General features: G+C 38.6%; 1 protein-coding gene across 1 annotated transcript in view; it reads right to left on the minus strand.

Annotated features, from left to right (window-relative positions):
• The window catches only part of KLHL29 (kelch like family member 29), a 423,334-nt gene that overhangs the window by 265,004 nt on the left and 137,571 nt on the right, over positions 1-20,759 (minus strand). Inside the window, exon 3 of the mRNA XM_088135579.1 lies at positions 10,494-10,807. Coding sequence (XP_087991705.1) covers positions 10,494-10,757 — 264 coding nt within the window. The 5' untranslated portion in view covers positions 10,758-10,807. The remainder of the gene's footprint in view (positions 1-10,493; positions 10,808-20,759) is intronic.

The following is a 20,759-nucleotide window of genomic DNA, read 5'->3' on the forward strand; positions in this document are numbered from 1 at the left end:
GTCTTCTTGATGCCAGGCAAAGACATTTTATTCTCCCAGGCCTTTTAATAATGCGTTAATGCTGCTATAATTTTTAGCTTTTTAATTGTTGCTTTTACGTTCTGTTAATTTTAATGTTTATCCTATTGATGTAATTTTGTATTTTTGTACTGTCTTTTATAAAACAGCTTAATGCATATTTTATTGTTTTAACATATTGTTTTTAACTATACTTTTTAATATTATAGCCTTTTGAGATTTCCTTTAATAGGAAACATATAGAAATATTAAATCTTGATTTGGGAACAATTTTATATGGTTCAGAATGAATGAGCCTGCAAAAACCAATAATGATTGCATTTGTGGCGATAATAGCAACCTACAGCAAAACAAACAAACAAAAAATTCATGACTCCTCAACAATTAAATTCAATTTGTGTTTGCTGCAACTATTCCTAGCAATCAGCTTTCAGGTGTATGGATTTCAACTTGTGGAATCTTCGCAATGGTCATATTGGCTGGGGAATTTGAGAGTTAAACACACACCAGGAAACACTGTTCTGAATATGCCGGTTTATAGAAAGGCTGAAATAGCCCAAAGACCTACTAGACAATAGAATGGATAGGAATTTAGTTTTCAGGTTGTTGTATTATTTTTTTAGGGGTACAGTACCTGGGCTCCAAAAATTCAGAAGACCACTAGTTGTCAGGAAAGAGTCTCATATCTCTGTCATCTACTGATCTGGCTTCTTGCAGTCCAGGTATGGTAACTCTAACATGATTAAAGCATTGTGTTTTTATCAAAACCTATTGCTGCAATGTCCTTGTCTGGAAATTATTTATTGTTACGTTTATATCCTCACCTTTGCTCTGGGAGCTCAAGATACAGTGAGCGCCATGGATGTGTGGAAACTGAACCTGGGTCTCAGACAGAGGAGAAAGGAGGAAAGAATGAAGAAGAAATTGAAAGTGTAGAGGAGGAATTTACAGGCACCAATCTGGAAGGGAAAGAGCAGGTGGACTGTAATGGTTATCTCAGTCTGGCTGTCCAAAAGCAACTGACAGCCTATGCAGCATTGTAAGAGCTGTGTAAGAGAAGCTGATTTAAGGCAAGAAAACACCCTTTTCTTTTCCTCCTTGATTTTAATGGGTGAGATTGGCAGTCTTCAGAATGAAACTCGTATTTCAGGAAATATGCGAAAGCAAGCAAGCTCATCCTTCCCATTAAAAATATGTATTTATTTATGATGATTTCCAATGGAACAATTTTATTTTATAAATGTGTAAGTTTCACCATTGTTTTGTTTGATATAATAGCTTAAACTGAATTATTACAAGAGGTATATCCATTTCTTGCCCAGTTTGAACTGCAAAAAAATAATATGGTTATGTAAAATATTATTGTTTCTGTAAATGGCTATTTTTTAAGTAAAATGTTCAAAAGAATCCTTTCTGAATGTCCCTACTGTCAAAACTCCATGCTGTCTAGTATGACAAAGAGCTTCTTGAAGGTATCCACCAAATGAGTAATCTTCTCTTCAGCTAAATCCTTGTGGCACTTCCTTTGCTACTTGTTCAGCATCTGGCCTGTTCTTGTTTTTGTCTGTTTTGTTGATTTTTTTCTTTTATGACTTAAGAATTTGCTTTAAAGGACGACACTTTTTTTTTTTAATCCGCACTCAGTCATTATCGACTCTACGGTGACTGCTTGGACGAGTCCTTGCAGTTTTCAAGGCAAGGTGTTTTCGGAAGTGGTTTGCCAGTGCCTCCTTCCTAGAGCAGAGCCCAGCTGGCGAGCGCAGGAGGTGGGGTTTCCGTTGCTTCGCGCCTTTTTCGGGCGTGGTGGCTTCCGCGCTACCAGCAACTGCTCCCGACTCCTTTTGCAAGGCGCCGCCAGCATTTTTCCTCCCACCGGAGTGTGAGTACCCATTTATCTACTCACGTAAGTTTTTGATCTGTTGGGTTGACAGAAACAAACAAAAATCAAAGTCCATAAAATACTTTCACATATCAAGGTGTGTGTCACTCACTACCTAGATGGAATTGAATGAAAGGATGCATTCCCTGCACACACACACACACGGGTGACAAGCAGGTCTTTAGCAATATGAACTTCAGCAGGACATCCCACAGAAGGACCAAATGCCTCTCCCTCAACTGGCCTAAGAGTAATGGAGCAAAAGGGCTTCAAAAAGTTCCTCAGATCTCATAGCCAAAGGATGCATCTCACAGTTTATCACTAACATAAGAACCAAACACTACCCTCAGTGCCCTAACTTGGAATCTGCAATACCTGATGATGCTTCTTTTGGGAACAGACTCTGGCTTTGGCACATGCTTCAGCATTTGGAAAACACGGCAAATGATATCATGGATAACAATCTATGACTGTTTCTTTGGACAGTATGTTTTGTTTCTTGAAGATGATGTAATAACATCATGGAGGTGGAAGGAATATTTTAATTTGGTTGCAGACCCCCACAACCAAATTAAAATATCCATGCCATCAGTTTGTCAAGATGGAAAGAAAGAACAACAAAGGCCTGGGGCAAGACCCTTCACCTTTAACAAGCTGCATCCTGAACTTACTTAACTGTGTTGCTATTTGGAACTTTAAACATTTCTCGTCAGTGACATGGAGTCATTATTGATGCTTCTTCCATGCCACAGAGGCTTAAAGACAATAATATATTGGTTTGGGACTCATTGTAACCTATAGTGAGGAAAGACAGGAAACTTCTGGGCAATAACAAGCTAGCTAGCTAATTTATTGATTTGATTTATACCACACCTTTTCTTCAGGAACTCACTCTGAAGTCTTTTCATCTTATTTGCTATAACACGAGTATTTTTTTCCCCTAGCTGCTGTGTATGAGCAATTTTTGAAGATGGGAGGATGGGAGCTGTGCCTGAGAGGTGGAGACAATATAACAAAGAAAGAAAAATAGCCTGCCTACTTTTGCCTCCTAAATTGTCCAGACAAACCAATAATTTTTGGCTGCAAAACAGGGTCCAAATCATCTTGAAGGAGGTACAGGGTAGGTTTTCCAAAGCAGCTATATCACAGGATTGTCAAGTTTTGTGAAAAGCAGAAGACCTAAATATAAACACTGGAAAATTTCTTTTCAGATAACACAAGACCAGCCAGACTACATGAGGCTTTTGGAAGTGCTCTGGTGGAAATCTGTTCCAATTCTATTCAATATTTAATTCCTTCTTTTCTATTTTGAGCCACAGAAATTTATCCACAAACCACGTAAAGGCAGGAGTTACTTTACATGATAAAAGACAATATTACCTGAATTAGATTACTGTGATACAGTAGCTTTCTCATTCTTGGACACACAAGTAAAAGTGAGAGAAGTAGCATATATAGAAGGCACTGCATTTTTTGAAAAGAGGACTGGGCAAGCCAAAGGTGGATGCTGTATTTGTTCTCAAAATGCGCCTTCTGTTGTGTGCTTGGTGGGGTGAAAGCGGCAGCCCCTGCCTTTATATGGGGAGAAAGTCAATCATTCTCTGTGAGACCACAGAAGTCAACTCTGCTAGGATCCTGCTGGCCAATTTAATCTAAAGTGACATAAGAGCATGCATATCTAAGAGGAGCCACAAGAGGAAGATCCTAACAACAATTGATTCAAGTGACAACTTCTATCAGTTGCTTTCCTTTTTTTCCCTTTTCTTGGTGCTCCTTGAAAACCCTGAATCTCTCTGAAAATAATCTCTCTGAAAATGAAAATAAAATATGTTAACTTCATCAACAAAAGGGGCCTTGATTTGAAACTTAGTTACATAATATTGTATCACTGAATCCCTTCCTCAGAGTTATGCCAGAAAAAGAAGAGCCATCTCCCCTCAAAATTGGGGCCTAAATAACTTTATTTTAATCAAATATTATTAGAAATAAAACATTTATATATCCTGCAGTTTAAATGTTTCAGATAAAGGATTTTTCCAAATGAAACCAAGGAAAGGATTGTATAAGGAGATACTTATCCTGTAGTGTTATATCAGAGAAGAGCAGCATACCAAGAGGACTCCCAAGATCAGTAATATTAAAATCTGCATATATAGTAACATCTGAGCCAAGAACATGCACACAAACATTTCCCTGAGCTCTTCTTCCTTTAATGCAAGCAATATAATCATAATCATGAGGTTTGATCAGCATATCTAGGAGAGAACCTTGCAACTATTATGCTGAAACATTAAGACACAAATGATCCGCTATCCCTTTTAAAACATTTTCATTTTAACTTCCAAATGAACATTTAATTACAATATAGTGATGATTTAAGCTTTTGTGGAAAGCTGTCTTCAAAGATTATTTACAATAAAACCTCAATTTAACATGAAGGAGTGTCCATTAAAGCCAAGTCTGTTAAATCAGAATTACAAAATTCACATAATTTATATCAACTGTATAACTGACATTTGTATGTCATCTGCACTAATTCTGCATCATTTACATGATTATCTAAATGACACAAATATCAATTGATGCAAATAATGTAAAAACTGAGAGCCAGTTCGGTTTAATGGTTAAGATGCCAGGCTAGAAACCAGGAGACTATGAGTTCTAGGGTTCCCTTAGGCATGAAAGCTGGCTGGGTGACTCTGGACCAGTCACTCTCTCTCAGCCCAACTCACCTCACAGAGTGGTTGTTGTGGGGAAAATAGGAGGAGGAAGGAGTATTAGGTATGTTTGCAGCCTTGAGTTATTTATAAAAATAATAAAGGTGGGATAAAAAAAATCTAAAAAAAAAAATCAAATAATATAAAAATAAATTAAAAATTATATTGTCTGGGTGGCTTCAGAAACAATAGACTTTGCTTCTGCTGCTTGGAATTTAAGTCTAAAGGAACATGTTGTCCCAAGAATCTAAGTTTCACTATATTACCCACTGAAATATTGATACTAAGAATAATTATTTGTTCCCTATTTTCCTTTTGAAAACAAGGGCTGCTCAGTTCTAAGTGGTCTCAAACATCTGGAGCAGAGAGATTAACAGCAGCCAACAGATGGGCTCTATAATATCCAGGAGTACAGGTCAAGACAAATTAAACTACTGTGCTGGCCCCAGAACCTTACATTCTACTCTTTTCCAGACTAAACACAGTTAAATAGCAATTACATAAAAATTGCAGCTTAGTGAAATATTATTTCAATTTGTCTGTTAACAAATGGAAATTACTGCAATACACTGAAGCATTTTTTTTAAAGGACACTAATCTTATAAATCATAGTTGAAATGTTTTCCTCCCTTCTGTATCAACTTATTTCTTTAGTATGGGTGGTAGAACCAATGTTGCATGGAAACATAGTTAAAAGAATCAAGCTTGGCTTCCTTTAAATAAATTTATTGTCCCCCTCCCCCCCCTTACACATGTTTTATTTGGCATTTATAATCATTAAAAAGGGTTAGGAATTTTTTTGTCTATTATAAAGTGAAAACCAGAGGTGCGTTCACATTCCCGTTCAACCATCACAAACATTTCCACAAATGCTGGTTTGCCTTTTATTCTCAAGATTTTTCTAAAAAAAATTCTTGGCTATTCTACAAACTTGACATGAAGAAATAAGCAACCTCAAATGTATTTATTTGTTTGTTTGTTTGTTTGTTTGTCCTGGACATCCTGTCAGCGGTGGAGCTTAGTGTTTCCCGTTGAAGATAAGAAGACCAAGAAAGGGGAGTGATTGCACAGCTGGTCCCCACATGTTTATTGCTTACTTTTTTCATTGAGTTTGTATAGTCCTAACTAAGGAGGACTGAAATGATGGAAACAGGGGGAAAAGTAAAGATTTGGGAACAGCTGTTCCAAACGAGATATCAATTTAAATATCTATATCAAGGGCCTAGTATTTAATTGATGCTGATAGGATAATCATCTCTGTAAAGTTTTGGAAAAAATCTTCTCCAAAATATAGTCAGTCATGTCTTGAGACAAGTGTTTTTTTTATACTGTTGCTTAGCTAACTGGTAGTATTGAATTATATTTGCAATCTTCCTCTAGGAGAACCTCTGTAAAGCAAAATCTTTGCTCTCACTGGGAGCATTGTCTTCAGAGGTCTCCTTAATCCCATCCATATAGAAGGAAAGGATTCTACAACATGTAAAATGTTATAGGCATGAGGGCTTTGGTGAGAAAACTGGAATGTTTATCCCAGAGGAATTAATGTGAGAGACCCCTTTTGGCATTAACATACAAAAATGCCTAGTTTCTAGGCATTCTTAGAGAGGGATTCTTTGCTGAAATGTGAGCATGCTGATCCACCAGCAAGGAGACCAATTTCTTCCAGGGTTACAGACAGCTTCCAGTTCTATCTGTCAGGAAAGGCCAAAATCAACCAAATAAATTTCAAGTATTAATGTTTATGTTAATGCCCTAAATTACATAGAAACTCATTATTTAAAGGAATACCCCTCCCTTTATTCTGCTACTTACCTGAAATTATTTTGCCCTTCTTAGGGATGCTGGAAATATATATATTTGTGTATATATATTTATACACGCACACACACATACAGTGGGGCAAAAAAGTATTTAGTCAGCCACCAACTGTGCAAGTTCTCCCACTTAAAAAGATGAGAGAGGCTTGTAATTTTCTTCATAGGTATACCTCAACTATGAGAGACAAAATGGGGAAAAAATCCAGAAAATCACATTGTCTGATTTTTAAAGAATTTATTTGCAAATCATGGTGGAAAATAAGTATTTGGTCACCTACAAACAAGCAAGATGTCTGGCTCTCACACACCTGTAACTACTTCTTTAAGAGGCTCCTCTGTCCTCCACTCATTACCTGTAGTAATGGCACCTGTTTGACCTTGTTATCAGTATAAAAGACACCTGTCCACAACCTCAAAGAGTCACACTCCAAACTCCACTATGGCCAAGACCAAAGAGCTGTTAAAGGACACCAGAAACAAAATTGTAGACCTGCACCAGGCTGGGAAGACTGAATCTGCAATAGGCAAGCAGCTCGGTGTGAAGAAATCAACTGTGGGAGCAATAATTAGAAAATGGAAGACATACAAGACCACTGATAATCTCCCTTGATCTGGGGCTCCACGCAAGATCTCACCCTGTGGGGTCAAAATGATCACAAGAATGGTGAGTAAAAATCCCAGAACCACACAGGGGGACCTAGTGAATGACCTGCAGAGAGCTGGGACCAAAGTAACAAAGGCTACCATCAGTAACACACTATGCCGCCAGGGACTCAAATCCTGCAGTGCCCGATGTGTCCCCCTGCTTAAGCCAGTACGTGTCCGGGCCCATCTGAAGTTTGCTAGAGAGCATTTGGATGATCCAGAAGAGGACTGGGAGAATGTCATATGGTCAGATGAAACTAAAGTAGAACGTTTTGGTCTAAACTCAACTCGTTGTGTTTGGAGGAGAGAGAATGCTGAGTTGCATCCAAAGAACACCATACCTACTGTGAAGCATGGGGGTGGAAACATCATGCTTTGGGGCTGTTTTTCTGCAAAGGGACCAGGACGACTGATCCGTGTAAAGGAAAGAATGAATGGGGCCATGTATCGTGAGATTTTGAGTGAACACCTCCTTCCATCAGCAAGGGCATTGAAGATGAAACGTGGCTGGGTCTTTCAGCATGACAATGATCCCAAACACACCACCCGGGCAACGAAGGAGTGGCTTCGTAAGAAGCATTTCAAGGTCCTGGAGTGGCCTAGCCAGTCTCCAGATCTCAACCCCATGGAAAGGAACCCCTTTGGAGGGAGTTGAAAGTCCGTGTTGCCCAGCGACAGCCCCAAAACATCACTGCTCTAGAGGAGATCTGCATGGAGGAATGGGCCAAAATACCAGCAACAGTGTGTGAAAACCTTGTGAAGACTTACAGAAAACGTTTGACCTCTGTCATTGCCAACAAAGGATATATAACAAAGTATTGAGATGAACTTTTGATATTGACCAAATACTTACTTTCCATCATGATTTGCAAATAAATTCTTTAAAAATCAGACAATGTGATTTTCTGGATTTTTTCCCCCATTTTGTCTCTCATAGTTGAGGTATACCTATGATGAAACTTACAGGCCTCTCTCATCTTTTTAAGTGGGAGAACTTGCACAATTGGTGGCTGACTAAATACTTTTTTGCCCCACTGTATACACACCACACACACACCCTCATTCATTCATTCAGTGGGGAGGTCCATAACTGTGAAATATCTGTCATCTTGCAACTATTGTAGGTTAGTGTTTAGTGCCAGCTAAAAACCATTCTTTTTTAAAAAAGAAATTAATCCAGCTAAAAACCATTCTTTTACTATTTGATTGATTTAATGGATAATGCTTTGCTTTCCATATCAAAAAAGATGTTGCACTATTCCAATTTAATTGGTACTTTGGTCTGCATGTCAGAGAAATATGACAGAAGGGCTTTTCCTTCCTGTGATATTAATCAATGTTCTATTCTATTGGGTATATTGCCCTAGTATTATTTTTGTAATGAAATATAGGGTGATAGTCATGCACACAAGAACAAACAACTGTACAGTGTCTGTTGAAAGGCTGATCTATATATGTGGAAGCAGGGGAGGAGTTTTGAAATCCCAAGTAGGAAAACTGTGGGAAATATTATCCTAGAAAGCAATCTCCAACTGCCAAATAACTTGAAATTCCACTTGGGATTTTTCAATGGCTATCTCATAAATAACAGTTTTTAGGGCCAGGTACAGCATAGAGAAAATTATTTTGATATACAAGGAGTCTTTGGTTACGACCATTTGTTCAGCGACTGTTCAAGTTATGACGGCACTGAACAAATGGTACTTATGACTGGTCTTCAGTGTCCCTGTGGTCATGTGACTGAGATCTGAGTGCTCAGTGCCCAGCTTGCAATTACATCTCAGTGAGCCACAGTCACCTGATCACAATTTCTGATGTTCCCTGCCAGCTTCTCCAAAGCAAAGTCAATGGGGATGCCAGCTGGAAGTCATAAGTTGTGATCATCTGAGGTCCTCGCTTAATGACCTGTGCAGTCCTTGGGTTATGATGGCAACCAGGACTGCAAAAATTGCCATTGCTAAGAGACATGGTCACATGATGTCCTGCTTTATGAACACATCACTTAGCAACAGAAATTCCAGTTCCAATTGCTGTTGTAACCCAAGGACTTCCTGTAATCATTGGGGGGGGTTTCATTATAATTAGTTTGATGCAATTAAAAATAATAATGATACCTAGACTAAGAAGTAAAAAAGTTCTGGAAGAAGACAGTGGAAAATAATTTCAGTATTGTTGCTTAATGAACAACATGAACATGTCTGTATAGACATTAGAAGCCAAAATCAACTTTTATTCCTTCATTTTGTATTCCTTACAGGATAAAGCACTTTTATTATTACTAGGCAGCAGTGGCATCTGTAAGAAGCCACAATGACATCAAATTATATGTACTGTACATAAAAATGTTATCGCACAAATGATGCAATAATGCACTTGAGTTATGATGTCTCACCTAAACAAGCCACAAAGGTATCTGAAAGAAACTCTTGTTTACAAGCAGTGGCAATTTGAACTGAATGAAGATATGCAGTACATTGTTTAAGTAAAAAGAGAAGCCAACAAGGGAATGCTTGAGACAGATGACAGATTCTAACTAAGTAGAGATCATGGCTGTACAGTAAGAAAAAGAAGGTAAAAGTGGGGCAGGGCAATACTTTGGGTAAATAAAGGTATTGAAAAGGACTCCAAAGTTGAATTTTTCAAATCCTGAGAGATAACAGCATCTGTGACAGCAACTGAATGCTGAAAAAAGTTCTGGGTGTTAACTTCCAGGAGAAGCTGTGTTGCTTCTGGAGAAGATGTTGGTGACTTGTAATGAAAAATATACTAGGCTTCTATAAGAATGCTCAGTAAGTATTAATTATAAATTGGTAAAACAGGTAATAGTCTGATTTATGTATCATGTTAAGTCATAGTTTATTCAATAATGAATTGAGTGGTACATACAAAACAGTAAGCCGTAAACCATGATTCACAAAACACAAAGGCAAACCGAGCAACTACATTGTTGTTTACTGTTATGAGTGACCCCAGCTAATAATTACATTTTACCACATATAATGGGATCAAAAAGATCACCATTACCAGTACTTTAAATAATCCTGTAATAAAATAGTAAACATACAGTAAACAACTAAAAAAAAAAGTCATTCAGATACTAAGAAGCAGTGATAAACATTTTCTAGTGCTGCTCTAGACAATTTTAATGAAAAACTACCAACATTGTTATAATATGTTCAGAACTTCATAGTATAATTTATTTAGGCTGATTTTGAGTATCTTCATATGTCATTGCAATATGGTAAGAGTTGACTATGGACACCTAGACAACCAGGCACTATAAACTAACATGAGAGCAGAATCCCAGAGCAATCTGCCATCAACAGGCAATGTCGACTGAAAGCAAAAATTTATGCCCTCTAAAAAGTTTTGTTTAACTCAATATCAATAAAAGAGCACACAGAAGCTGCTTCTTACTTTGGTTGTTGAAGCTGCAGAATTGCTGGCTGCAAGGGTGGTTATCGCATCGCTGTTCACGGTAGTGCAAGCCCCTGTGGCTGGCGCATGCAGTCTGGAGGGGACAATTGGTACAGGCAGAAGCCCTGGCCTATTGTTGTTATTGCTATTCACCGTGCTGTTACAGTTACTGTTGCTGTTGACGTGGTTCCCATTGGCATTCCACTCCCGGCGATCCCATCCTGTGCGATAATCTCTTTCAAACCGGCTGTGGTGCCGTGACATCTCGGCAAAACCAGCGATTGCCTCTTCTCACAGGGATTTTATCAGATTGCCTATCAAGAACCAAGGCAAAAAAAAAAAGAAGGGTTATTAATTTAAGCCTCAAGAGAAAGCACGCTCACACACACATATATACACAAACACTCCACTAAAGTATGGGGGTGATTTCCTTGTTTTAACTCTTTGGTTTGACAAAGACATCAAATCATTCCATTGTGAATGGCTTTAAACTGCACTTCTGAAAGCCCTAAGGCAAAAGGCAAGACAGAGGGAAAAGAAAACATCAGAACTGATCTCTGGAGGAGAATGGCCTCTAACCTATAGAGGAGGCACCTCAATGGCCTAGGAAGACACCAGAGACAGGCTACAATGAAACACCAGACCACATAATTTCCCATTTGAGGTCTCAATGACAGATTGGTTTCAGAAAGTAGGATTATGCTTCACTCCCCCCCCCAATCCTCTTTTGGGGTCCTGTATCACAAAACACATGTTATATGGATCTTTGAAAATACTGTATAGGAAATATGAGTAGAAAGTGGATTTGCTATGGAAAATTATTTGGTTTAAACATATAAAAAGAGTATGTGCAAAACGGACAGCTGAAATAGTTTTAGAATATGACTGGATTTCTAATGGCAGATACATACTTTGGGGTTAATGACTATTTTTCCATATAAATTGCTTCCAATTAAGTTTTTTTTTTAATTTGGGAACATATGAAGGCAAGGCACTCTTTATCTTAAATGTCCATGTCCATGAGAAAAGCATCTAAGCTTTTTTAAAAAGAGCTTCCTAGAATGTCCAACAAACATAATTTGATACAGAATCCCAAGTTGGAAATACATCCAGTATAATGGTTTTCCCTTCAAAATTCCTAAAGCTCAACTTCTTTTCTGGAGAATCAATTTCCTGCCTGCCAAACTCCTAAACTCCCCTATTAATTTCCCTGTTCTATTTCAGTAAAGTAATAACATTATTTTTGCAGTCAAATTTGTAGGAGGATTTTTAAAATGTAATTCCTACAGATTAAACAGAACACTGAAAGTCAACAAGAACAAGAAAAATTCCTTATTTTTTTCATGCATCTTTTCTAAACAGAAAATACTGCAGTAATTCTCCCCCACCCAATGGGGAGAATTATTTATTTATTTATGAAGTTGTAGGCCATCTGATTCCATCATGACTCTGGATAGCATACAGTATCAAACAACTTAAAACAATGCCATACAGAACAATACTGTCACCCATTCTTGCCCAAGGGCTGGGGAAAGAGTCAATTTCTGAGGGCTTGTTTAAGTAAAACCAGGATGAGGGCTGTATGAATCTATGGGAGAAGCTGTTCCAGAAGGCAGATGCTACAACAGAAGAGGTCCAGTTACTGGGTCTCATCAGGTGACTCTGTTTAATCAACAGAACTTGAAGCATGCTACATAGGACATGTAGAAACAGAAGGTCCCTCAAATCACCAGGGCCTATACCATGAAGGGCTTTATAGGTGAAAACCAGTACCTTGAATTGTGCCCAGAAGCCTACTGGTAACCAGTGCAGCTCACGAAGCAGTGTTATTACATAGGCATAATTGTCCGTGCTGCTGAGTTCTGGAGCAGCTGCAGGTTCTGAGTGGTCTTCAAGGACAGCCCTTGTAGATGCATTACAATTATCCAAAAGCAATATGACCAAAGCACAAGTGACTTGTCAGGCCTCTTGGTCCAAGTAAGGGGACAACTGACACACTGGATGAATTTATACAAAGGCCTTTCTGGCTACAGCTGCTACCTTCTTGAGCAAGAGTGGCAAGTCCAAGGAGATCCCAAGAAGTGGAACCCCATTCAAGATGAAAGATTAAACATCTCCAGACCTGGGTGGTCCAAATACCCATAGCCACTAGTTTTCTCAGGGTTCAGTTTGCGTTTGTTCCTCCCCATCCAAACCCCAATAACCTCCAGACACCAGACTTTGACAGCATCACCTGGTTGGATTGAGATGTATAATCAAAGTACACTGATGATACCTTACCTGAAACCAATGGATAACCTCTTCCAGCAGTTTCCTATTGTTGTTAAATAGAAGAACTGAAAGTGTTGAGTGCTTAGGCATCCCATATTTCAAGGGTCTCTGGCTTAATCTCCCCCCCCGCCACCACCAATGAACACTGCCTGGACCCAACTACAGAGAAAGGAGGAGAACCACCAGAATAATGTGCCTCCCACTCCCAATTCCTGTAGGCAGTCCAGAAAGCTGCTGAGAGATCAAGATGAACTAGGACAGTTGCATTACCCCAAATAAACTCCACCAGAGGTAATAAAAAATGTGATTAATCTCAATACCATATTCCAGTGTGAAACCTGAGTGAAAGAGTCTATATAATTTGCTTCTTCCAGGGTGCTCTGAAGCCACAGCCCAACCGCTCGCTCAACCTTGCCCAAGGAGGAAAGCTTGGGGATTCTACAACAATTGTCCAGAACTGTTGGATTCAGCACTTTATACCACTTGCTCCTTCAAGTCAGGCAGTGTATGCCTCAATGATATGTTAAGATGGATGGAGGGATTATTTGGGTAATTTCCCCCCCTCAACAGTTTTTTGTTTTTTGTCTGATGTAAACTGGTATTTTAAATTGCTATCTACTTTAAGTGCTCTTGGGATAGAAGGTGTATTGAAATTTCTACTACTACTGTTGTTGTTCAGAAAAGCCCCTTAACTTTCTGGTGAGGTGCTGGAGAAGGTTCAATAAACTTCTTCTAGGATCCAGGCCATGCATTCTGTAGAATTCTGAGCACGAAAAAAATGGTTTCTGAGTCTGGCATTTTCAACAGGTGAATATGCCTAGGCAGCAGCCAGAACATCACAAACCTCTTGCAGTGTATCACAAGCCCCTTGCAGCCAAAGCAACTCAAGCCCCTTGCAGTGTTAACACACCTATAGCACTGCCAAAGGTAACAACCCAAACTGCCCTCTTCCTATGCCACCAGAGTTATCAAATATTACACTTCCCACAGAAAACATTTCTGAACCAGATGGAAGAGATTTATAATTCCTTCTGCAAAAATAACAGCACATATTTTCAAAAATTTGGGTGAGGGGAAGGAGAGGTAGAAGTAGGAAACAAGCTTGTTATTCATAATTCTTACAGAAAGACAACTAAAACAAAATCCCCCCCAAAGAGAACCAGGACTTTGATTTTGCTCAATTCCAAGCACAGATACTTCATCATATTTATAACTATTAGTGACACACTAATGTAGCACACACCATCTTTCCCTCCAAGCCTAGCCATTTTAAAAGCTTTTTTGCCTTTGTGTTTTCTGTACAGCAAAGAACAGTTCTTGCAGTCTTTTCAGGATACAACAAATACAAAGCCACTTGCCTCTGCATGCATGCATGCATGCATGCATAAATGTTATGCTATCATCTTTCTTTTCAGTATGTGCTCTCTTTCAGAAGAACAAAGCACAAGATGTCTTGAATCCTACAATGCATGAAGGAGAAAAACATGCATACACACACGCACACACACAGAGAGAGACACAAACAAAAGCCCTTACATTATGGGTGTGATTTTCAGATACATTCCAGAACAATTCCAGCTTGAGGCTACTTCATTTCCCTATGTTTTCTCTAAGCAGGCACCTGATTATGATGGTCTCTTTAGTGTATTCCTTTAAACTATGTGTGTATCTTTTTTGTATAATTCCACAGAGAGAGAGAGAGGGAGAGAGACATCCATCCCTCCCTCCCCTTGGAGCTTCCTTGCATTCTTGTTATAAATGCAAGAAAATTTTGAGATTTTGAGCCAGTCTAGAGCTAAGAAATCTCATTTATCATTCTAATGGAGAGTCACCTTCATTAACTGACTTTAAAATCAAATGACAGCTCTTTAACTTTAAAATGTCCATAATAAAGCACATTTAGATTGTGGCTTCTACATATAGATAAAATATTATACAAAAAGATACACACATAGTTTCTACAAAAATAGCTACCTTGTTAATAGAGGGAAAAGGAAAAACATGAAGACAGATCTGTGCATTTACAGATAAGCATCTACGCTGCACTAAAAGTTGCCCAACTAGTTATTTTGACAGATTCTACTTTGTTTCACATTCCAAGTGCAATTGCTGTAGAAAGAGTGAGAGCTTTTCTATAATCAGATCTGATGACAAGGACTGCTTCTGGTAAGTGTGAAATACACCTTCATAGTAAAGCCAGAACCATTTCAGAGAGAAGTTCAAAAGCTGAAGCATTTTATCTGAAAACATAAAATAAATAACACAGAAGACCATGATACTAAATTCAAACAAAATGTGCTAATATTAACAGATTAATGGGAATATTTTCATTCTTGGACTGCAGCAGCACATTAAAAACAAAGCACCATGTTTTTCTCTTGTCAAAAACAGGAAAAGGCTGCATTATGTGCCAAATGCTTCTGTATGTGCTAAATTATTGATTTTATCTGGATTAACAGAATATCACTTTAACAAGAATCCTTTTAAGGTATGTACTGCCAAATATAGAACTTTCAGTAAGGAAAAGCAAGGTGGTAGGGGTTTTTTTTCTTCCTAGGCCCTTGTATCTGCTTTTTCCTCTCTCTCTCCCTGATCTCAGTCCAGAATTGTACCATGGGAGCTATTCAGGACCTTCTGCACTATTCCCATGTTTCATACACTGCAGGGCTGTTCACTGATTTCCTATTCAAACCAAAGCCAATTCAAAGCTTCAGTTTTGAGCCCTCCAGTCTTCTCCCCGACTCCAAATACTGATTTGCCCTTATTTCTCCATATACTCTTATTAGTTCCTTATGCTCCTCTGAGTTTTCCTTCTATTCCCCTTTACAAGATCCTAGATTCCAGGCTTCTGGCTCCATAAATCTGAAATCGGTTCCCTCCTACCCGGCCTCTGAGAAAGTTTAACAGTTTAAATACTTTTTATTTGACTAAGAGGTTAATGTGGAGGCCAGTCGTTTTATAGTACTCTCAGTAAAATTCGTTGTTTTCAGGTTAGGATTTGTTTGATATTAATTATGGACACAATGTAGTGTCATAGTGTGTTCTTTTAAATATGCATGTTCATGTTTGATTAGTTTTGTTCTAAACATTGGTTTTACTGGTTGGTTACTAAGGTGTGAACTCAGTCCGCTGAGTAGAATTTTCTGACTATTGTGCTTTCTTATGATCCGTATTGTCCCTTGGTAAATGTGTGTACAGTAATAAATATTATTCTATGTGAACAATATTTAAACTGCATTTCTCATTATTCAATGTTTAGTCATGTTTTCTAAACTATACAGTCATTTTCCTCAGATATTTCTAACACAAACTCGATTATTTCACCTGTTTTAATTTGGTTTCCACATCAATTTAACATATGTTATTGGAGTTTCCTCCCATGACGCACCTCAGGGATTGGAATCTAATGCAGATTCTTACAGATTTGCAATGGTGTACAGTACATAAAATAAACCCAATGTATAGTTTGCAGTTCTGAAAATCAGCATATGGAATTCTATTCGCGTGTAGGCCACACTTGGTTTTTCAGCGGTATACCTAAGAGCCATACACCAAAACACTAAATGGGTTGACTGAAAAACTGTATTTGGTTTTGGTTTAGCACAATGTGGGAATCTAGTCATTCTGGTTTATTCAAGAAATCATGGTTAAAACAAACCACAGCTTTCTGAAAATGTTTTAGACTGCGGAAGGCTGGATGTTGGCTGTAGAGTACATCATTCAGGGCCACCCAGGAAACAGGGCTGCATGGCTTTTTCTTCTGCTAACCTTTTAACAATGCAACTTTAAGATGATTTGGGGGGGATGAGTGAAATATAATGGTGTGGGCGAAACAGGCAGTATCTGCTCAAAAACTGATGGGGAGGACCCTCTTTCTTTCTTTTTTAGCAGCCAGCGTCCCCTTCTTCTGAGGGTTTCCCCTGGAAGCATTCCAAAGCCCCAGCTATGCATCTACCAAGGCCTTGAAAGGGAATGGGATATACAGAGGACCCTGGGATTTCTCTGCGTCGGGTCGACACTATCCTGTACTCAAGAAGAAAGGAACTGCTCGTGGGATCAATCATGAGGATACTTCTGAGAGCTCAGCCAAGACCACATGCACACACAGATTGGCTCTTGTTTGCCTTTACTTTGTAGTCTTTTAGTGGATTACAACCATTTCTATCACACAGTGGGCTTTTTTGAATTCTGTTTCTTTTTGAAGAAACAAAATCTCTCTCGTTTCAACTTTTGCCTTGATATCCACCTCCATACATCCCTCAAAAACGCAACAAATGCACTCATTTTCTTGTAAAGGTATGTCAGACCATAAACATATCCTTGCTGGATCAGATCTAAAGTTTATCCAGTCGGCCAGAAGTTTCCAGGAAATTCACAAGCCAGACATGAAGAAAATGCCTACAGCCTTTTGTTCTGCCCCAACAAAAGGAGATCCACTTTTGTTTTCAGAGATATGCTGCTTTTGAACATAGAAACTCAGGAAGCTAATAAAAAACAGAGAAAAATGCTCCCCAAATCAGAACACAGTTTGGGCTGTACGTTATTTTTAATAATAAAATTACAGTTAAACAAATTACATTTAATTTTTTCTTATAGGCTATAAAAACATGGAGGACAATCTTGACAAAGGGTACTGTATTTTTTTTTCCTGCAAAGAAAATTCAGTAGAACAAAGGAAAGCTATATGTCCTTTTTTCTAAACAATGTTTAACATTTTAAAACAGTTCAATAACCCAAATTCTCTGGATAGCATACGAAATTCTACAATACAATAGTAGGCAAAACAAAGAAAAGCTTCCTATTCATCATTTTAAAAATGTATTTTATGATACTTTGAGATGTAAGTTAAACTAATGACAATAAAACAGGCAGGGACCAAAGCAAGATAAAATCTGCAGTGATGTATTATCAGATCCAAAGTAAAGCAGGGGCAAAAGAGTGCAACAGGAACAGGATGCTTTAGGAAAGGGTAGACAATCCACAATCCACAAGAGGCCCACCACTTCCTTGAGACTCCCAGAGCTCCCCAACACTATACAGCTGAGATTTCATGGTAAGTCTCTGGTCAAAAAAGAAACTAAAATTAGGAAGCAAGGGGGGAAAATGAAAAAGGCAACGTTTCCTTTGAGCTTGACTCCCGGTGACTTCATGAACCTATTCATGTAGATTTCTTGGCAACACTACAGAAGAGCTTTGCCACTGCCTTCTCCTGGACTGTTTTTCTCTAGCTAGCCTACTGCCAATTCCCAACCAAGCCTGGCCCTGCTTAGCTTCAGAGCCCACCCAAGGCCAGCCAGATGCTGTCACCTGCAGAGACACAAAGGAGACATATGTGATAATCTTCCATGAGGTTAACACTTAGTTTACTTAATCCCTCCAAAGTCCTCCTGAAGTGGGGGAAAAAAGAGACTGACATTTCTGTCTGCAACTTCTCCATATCTTTGCTATGTAATTTCTGCATCAATTATAAATGCATAAAAATTAAAATGAATTTCCATGAACGTTTTTTTTCTAATGTACCTGATTTCCTAGTATGAAATTGTCAGTTCAGTTTTGACAAATACATGTATTTTTTAAAGCACTTTAACCTATTTTAATGCATTTGGGTATATAATTTTCCCCAGTATATAAAAACATGGTTTTGCCTTTCTATAACGTACACATTTTAACATCTTCTGATCAGTGAATTATATTGCAACATTCAGAAGACTGCACATATTGGAATATAACTATGTTTCACTTCACATTTTGGCTGTAAAGTACATGTTATATATGTTTCCACCAAAATGGAACAAAACTCCCCCAATCAAGTGGGCAGTTCAGTGGCACTTTCCTGGTTTTCCTCTAATCCATTGTCATGCCCAAACACTATTTTCTCAACTATCTTACCTATATTAAATGGACACGTACTTGGGTATTATTTGGGTACTATTCATGCTTTGAATCAGACTCCACAGTGAACAAACAGTCAATGTAGCTCCCTCATACGCTGGCTTGTGAAGGGGGGCAAAAACGTGTGAAGCTGTCGTCATACGGATGCTACGTCTTATGTCCTTGATTCAGATGTCAGAACACAAGGATGTAATGGTGGTATTTTCATGACGACACACGCTGTTTTGGCATTGCTGCAGTTTGCTGCCCTAGGAGCTGTTGTAATATGGGTCCCCTGAGGCAAAGATCCATGCCCTGCAGGATCCGATGCTTTCCTCAAAATGATGAAAACATCATTGCACTGTTGTGATGCAAGCTCCACCTTTTTGTACATTTTTGCAGTTGCTCAATGGACATACAAAAGTGGAGGTGCTTGTGTTGCCATGGCGTGATGCTGCCTTTGTCACCCCCCCCCTCCTTTTTGCTGTCATTTCCGTCCTTAGGTAAAGCATTCAGAATCCTAGCCACTAAATTCTGTACTAATAGGAACTTCCACACAATTTTACAGGCAGTTACAGTATTCCAGCCTAGAGGTTACGAGGAACAAATCTTTTAATGAGTCTACTTTCTCCTAGGACAAGTTATGCAGCTTCTCAGCCCATGGTATTCTGTTTGTTTTATGAACAAGAAAAGGAGAAGACCAACTTTCTTTGAGAAGATGCACATCTACCACAAAGGCAAGGAAATAAATGAAGCATTGAAAAATAAAGATGATTTTTAGCTTTAGGGGATATTCTAACGGCAGCAGCAAAGGAAGCTCAGTTTTACATATTAGTTATACATAATAACCGGATGTACAAGCAGAATAGTTTTCTATTTATTGAAGCTTGTTGGTTTAACATGTATGCTCATCAGTTTATTCCCAGTCTGTATCAATGTGAATTTTGCTGTTAACTGTACAGATCCAATCACAGATCATTACCTTTTTATTGATCATGCTATCCTCTTATTTTTAGTAAAATATGGAGGGAAATGGTATTGATTTCATCTCCTAGTTATTTCTGTTTTGACATTAAAGACAATGCCTGAGGAGCAACAGGGTCAATGCCAGCTACCCTAACAAATAAATACCAGAGGCTTAATTGCAAAATTAAGCATTTCTCATCCAATGCCAAAGCACTCCTCCTCTGTTTGCTGAAAGCAATCTCACATGCCTGCTATGCAATTTCTTTAATGCTACTAGGTCAACACTTGTTTAGTTGAGCACAGAGTTCAGTGTGGCTAATAATCAAGGCCTTTTGTTATCTCTGACACGAAATTCCTTGGGTCCTAGGATATGGGCACAGATTATATAGCAAACCAAACTCATATTCTGCTTTATTACAACTGAGTTATTCTGAAGGCTGTATTCTCTTGTGAGAAATGTTCCCCAGGCTGCTTTTCAAGGACGGGAGACTAGTAGTTTCCGATTCCAGAACCACAACCTTTTAACTTTCCAACACCACTCTATCCTTTCTGTATGTATACAGTGCATTTGGAAAGTATTCAGACCCCCTTCACTTTTTTCAATTTTGTTATGTTGCAGCCTGATACTACAATCGTTCAAATTCATTTTTTTTTCATTAAGCTACACTCAGTACCCCATAATGACAAAGTGAAAACAGAATTTTAGAAATGTCTGTAAATTTATTAAAAAGACAAAACTGAAATATCACATTGACATAAGTATTCAGACCCTTTGCAACAACACTTGAAATTTAGCTCAGGTGCCTCTTGATCATTGCTGAGCTGTTTCTACACCTTGATTGGAATCCACCTGTGGTGAATTAAATTGATTGAACATGATTTGGAAAGGCACACACCTCTCTACAGAAGGCCTCACAGCTGCCAATGCATACTGTACCAGAGCAAAACCCATGAGGTCAATGGAACTGCCTGCAGAGCTCAGAGACAGGATTATTGCAAGCCACAGATCTGGGGAAGGCGACAAAAAAATTTCTGCTGCACTGAAGGTTCCCAAGAGCACAGTGGCCTCCATAATTCTCAAATGGAAGACATTTGGCACAACCAGGACTCTTCCAAGAGCTGGTTGCCCAGCCAAACTGAGCAATCGGGGGAGAAGAG

The sequence above is a fragment of the Python bivittatus genome, unplaced genomic scaffold (assembly GCF_059951505.1).
Source record: "Python bivittatus isolate LINGU-HERP-01145 unplaced genomic scaffold, Pbiv_v1 ctg000020_np1212, whole genome shotgun sequence".
Classification (NCBI taxonomy): Eukaryota; Metazoa; Chordata; class Lepidosauria; order Squamata; family Pythonidae; genus Python; species Python bivittatus.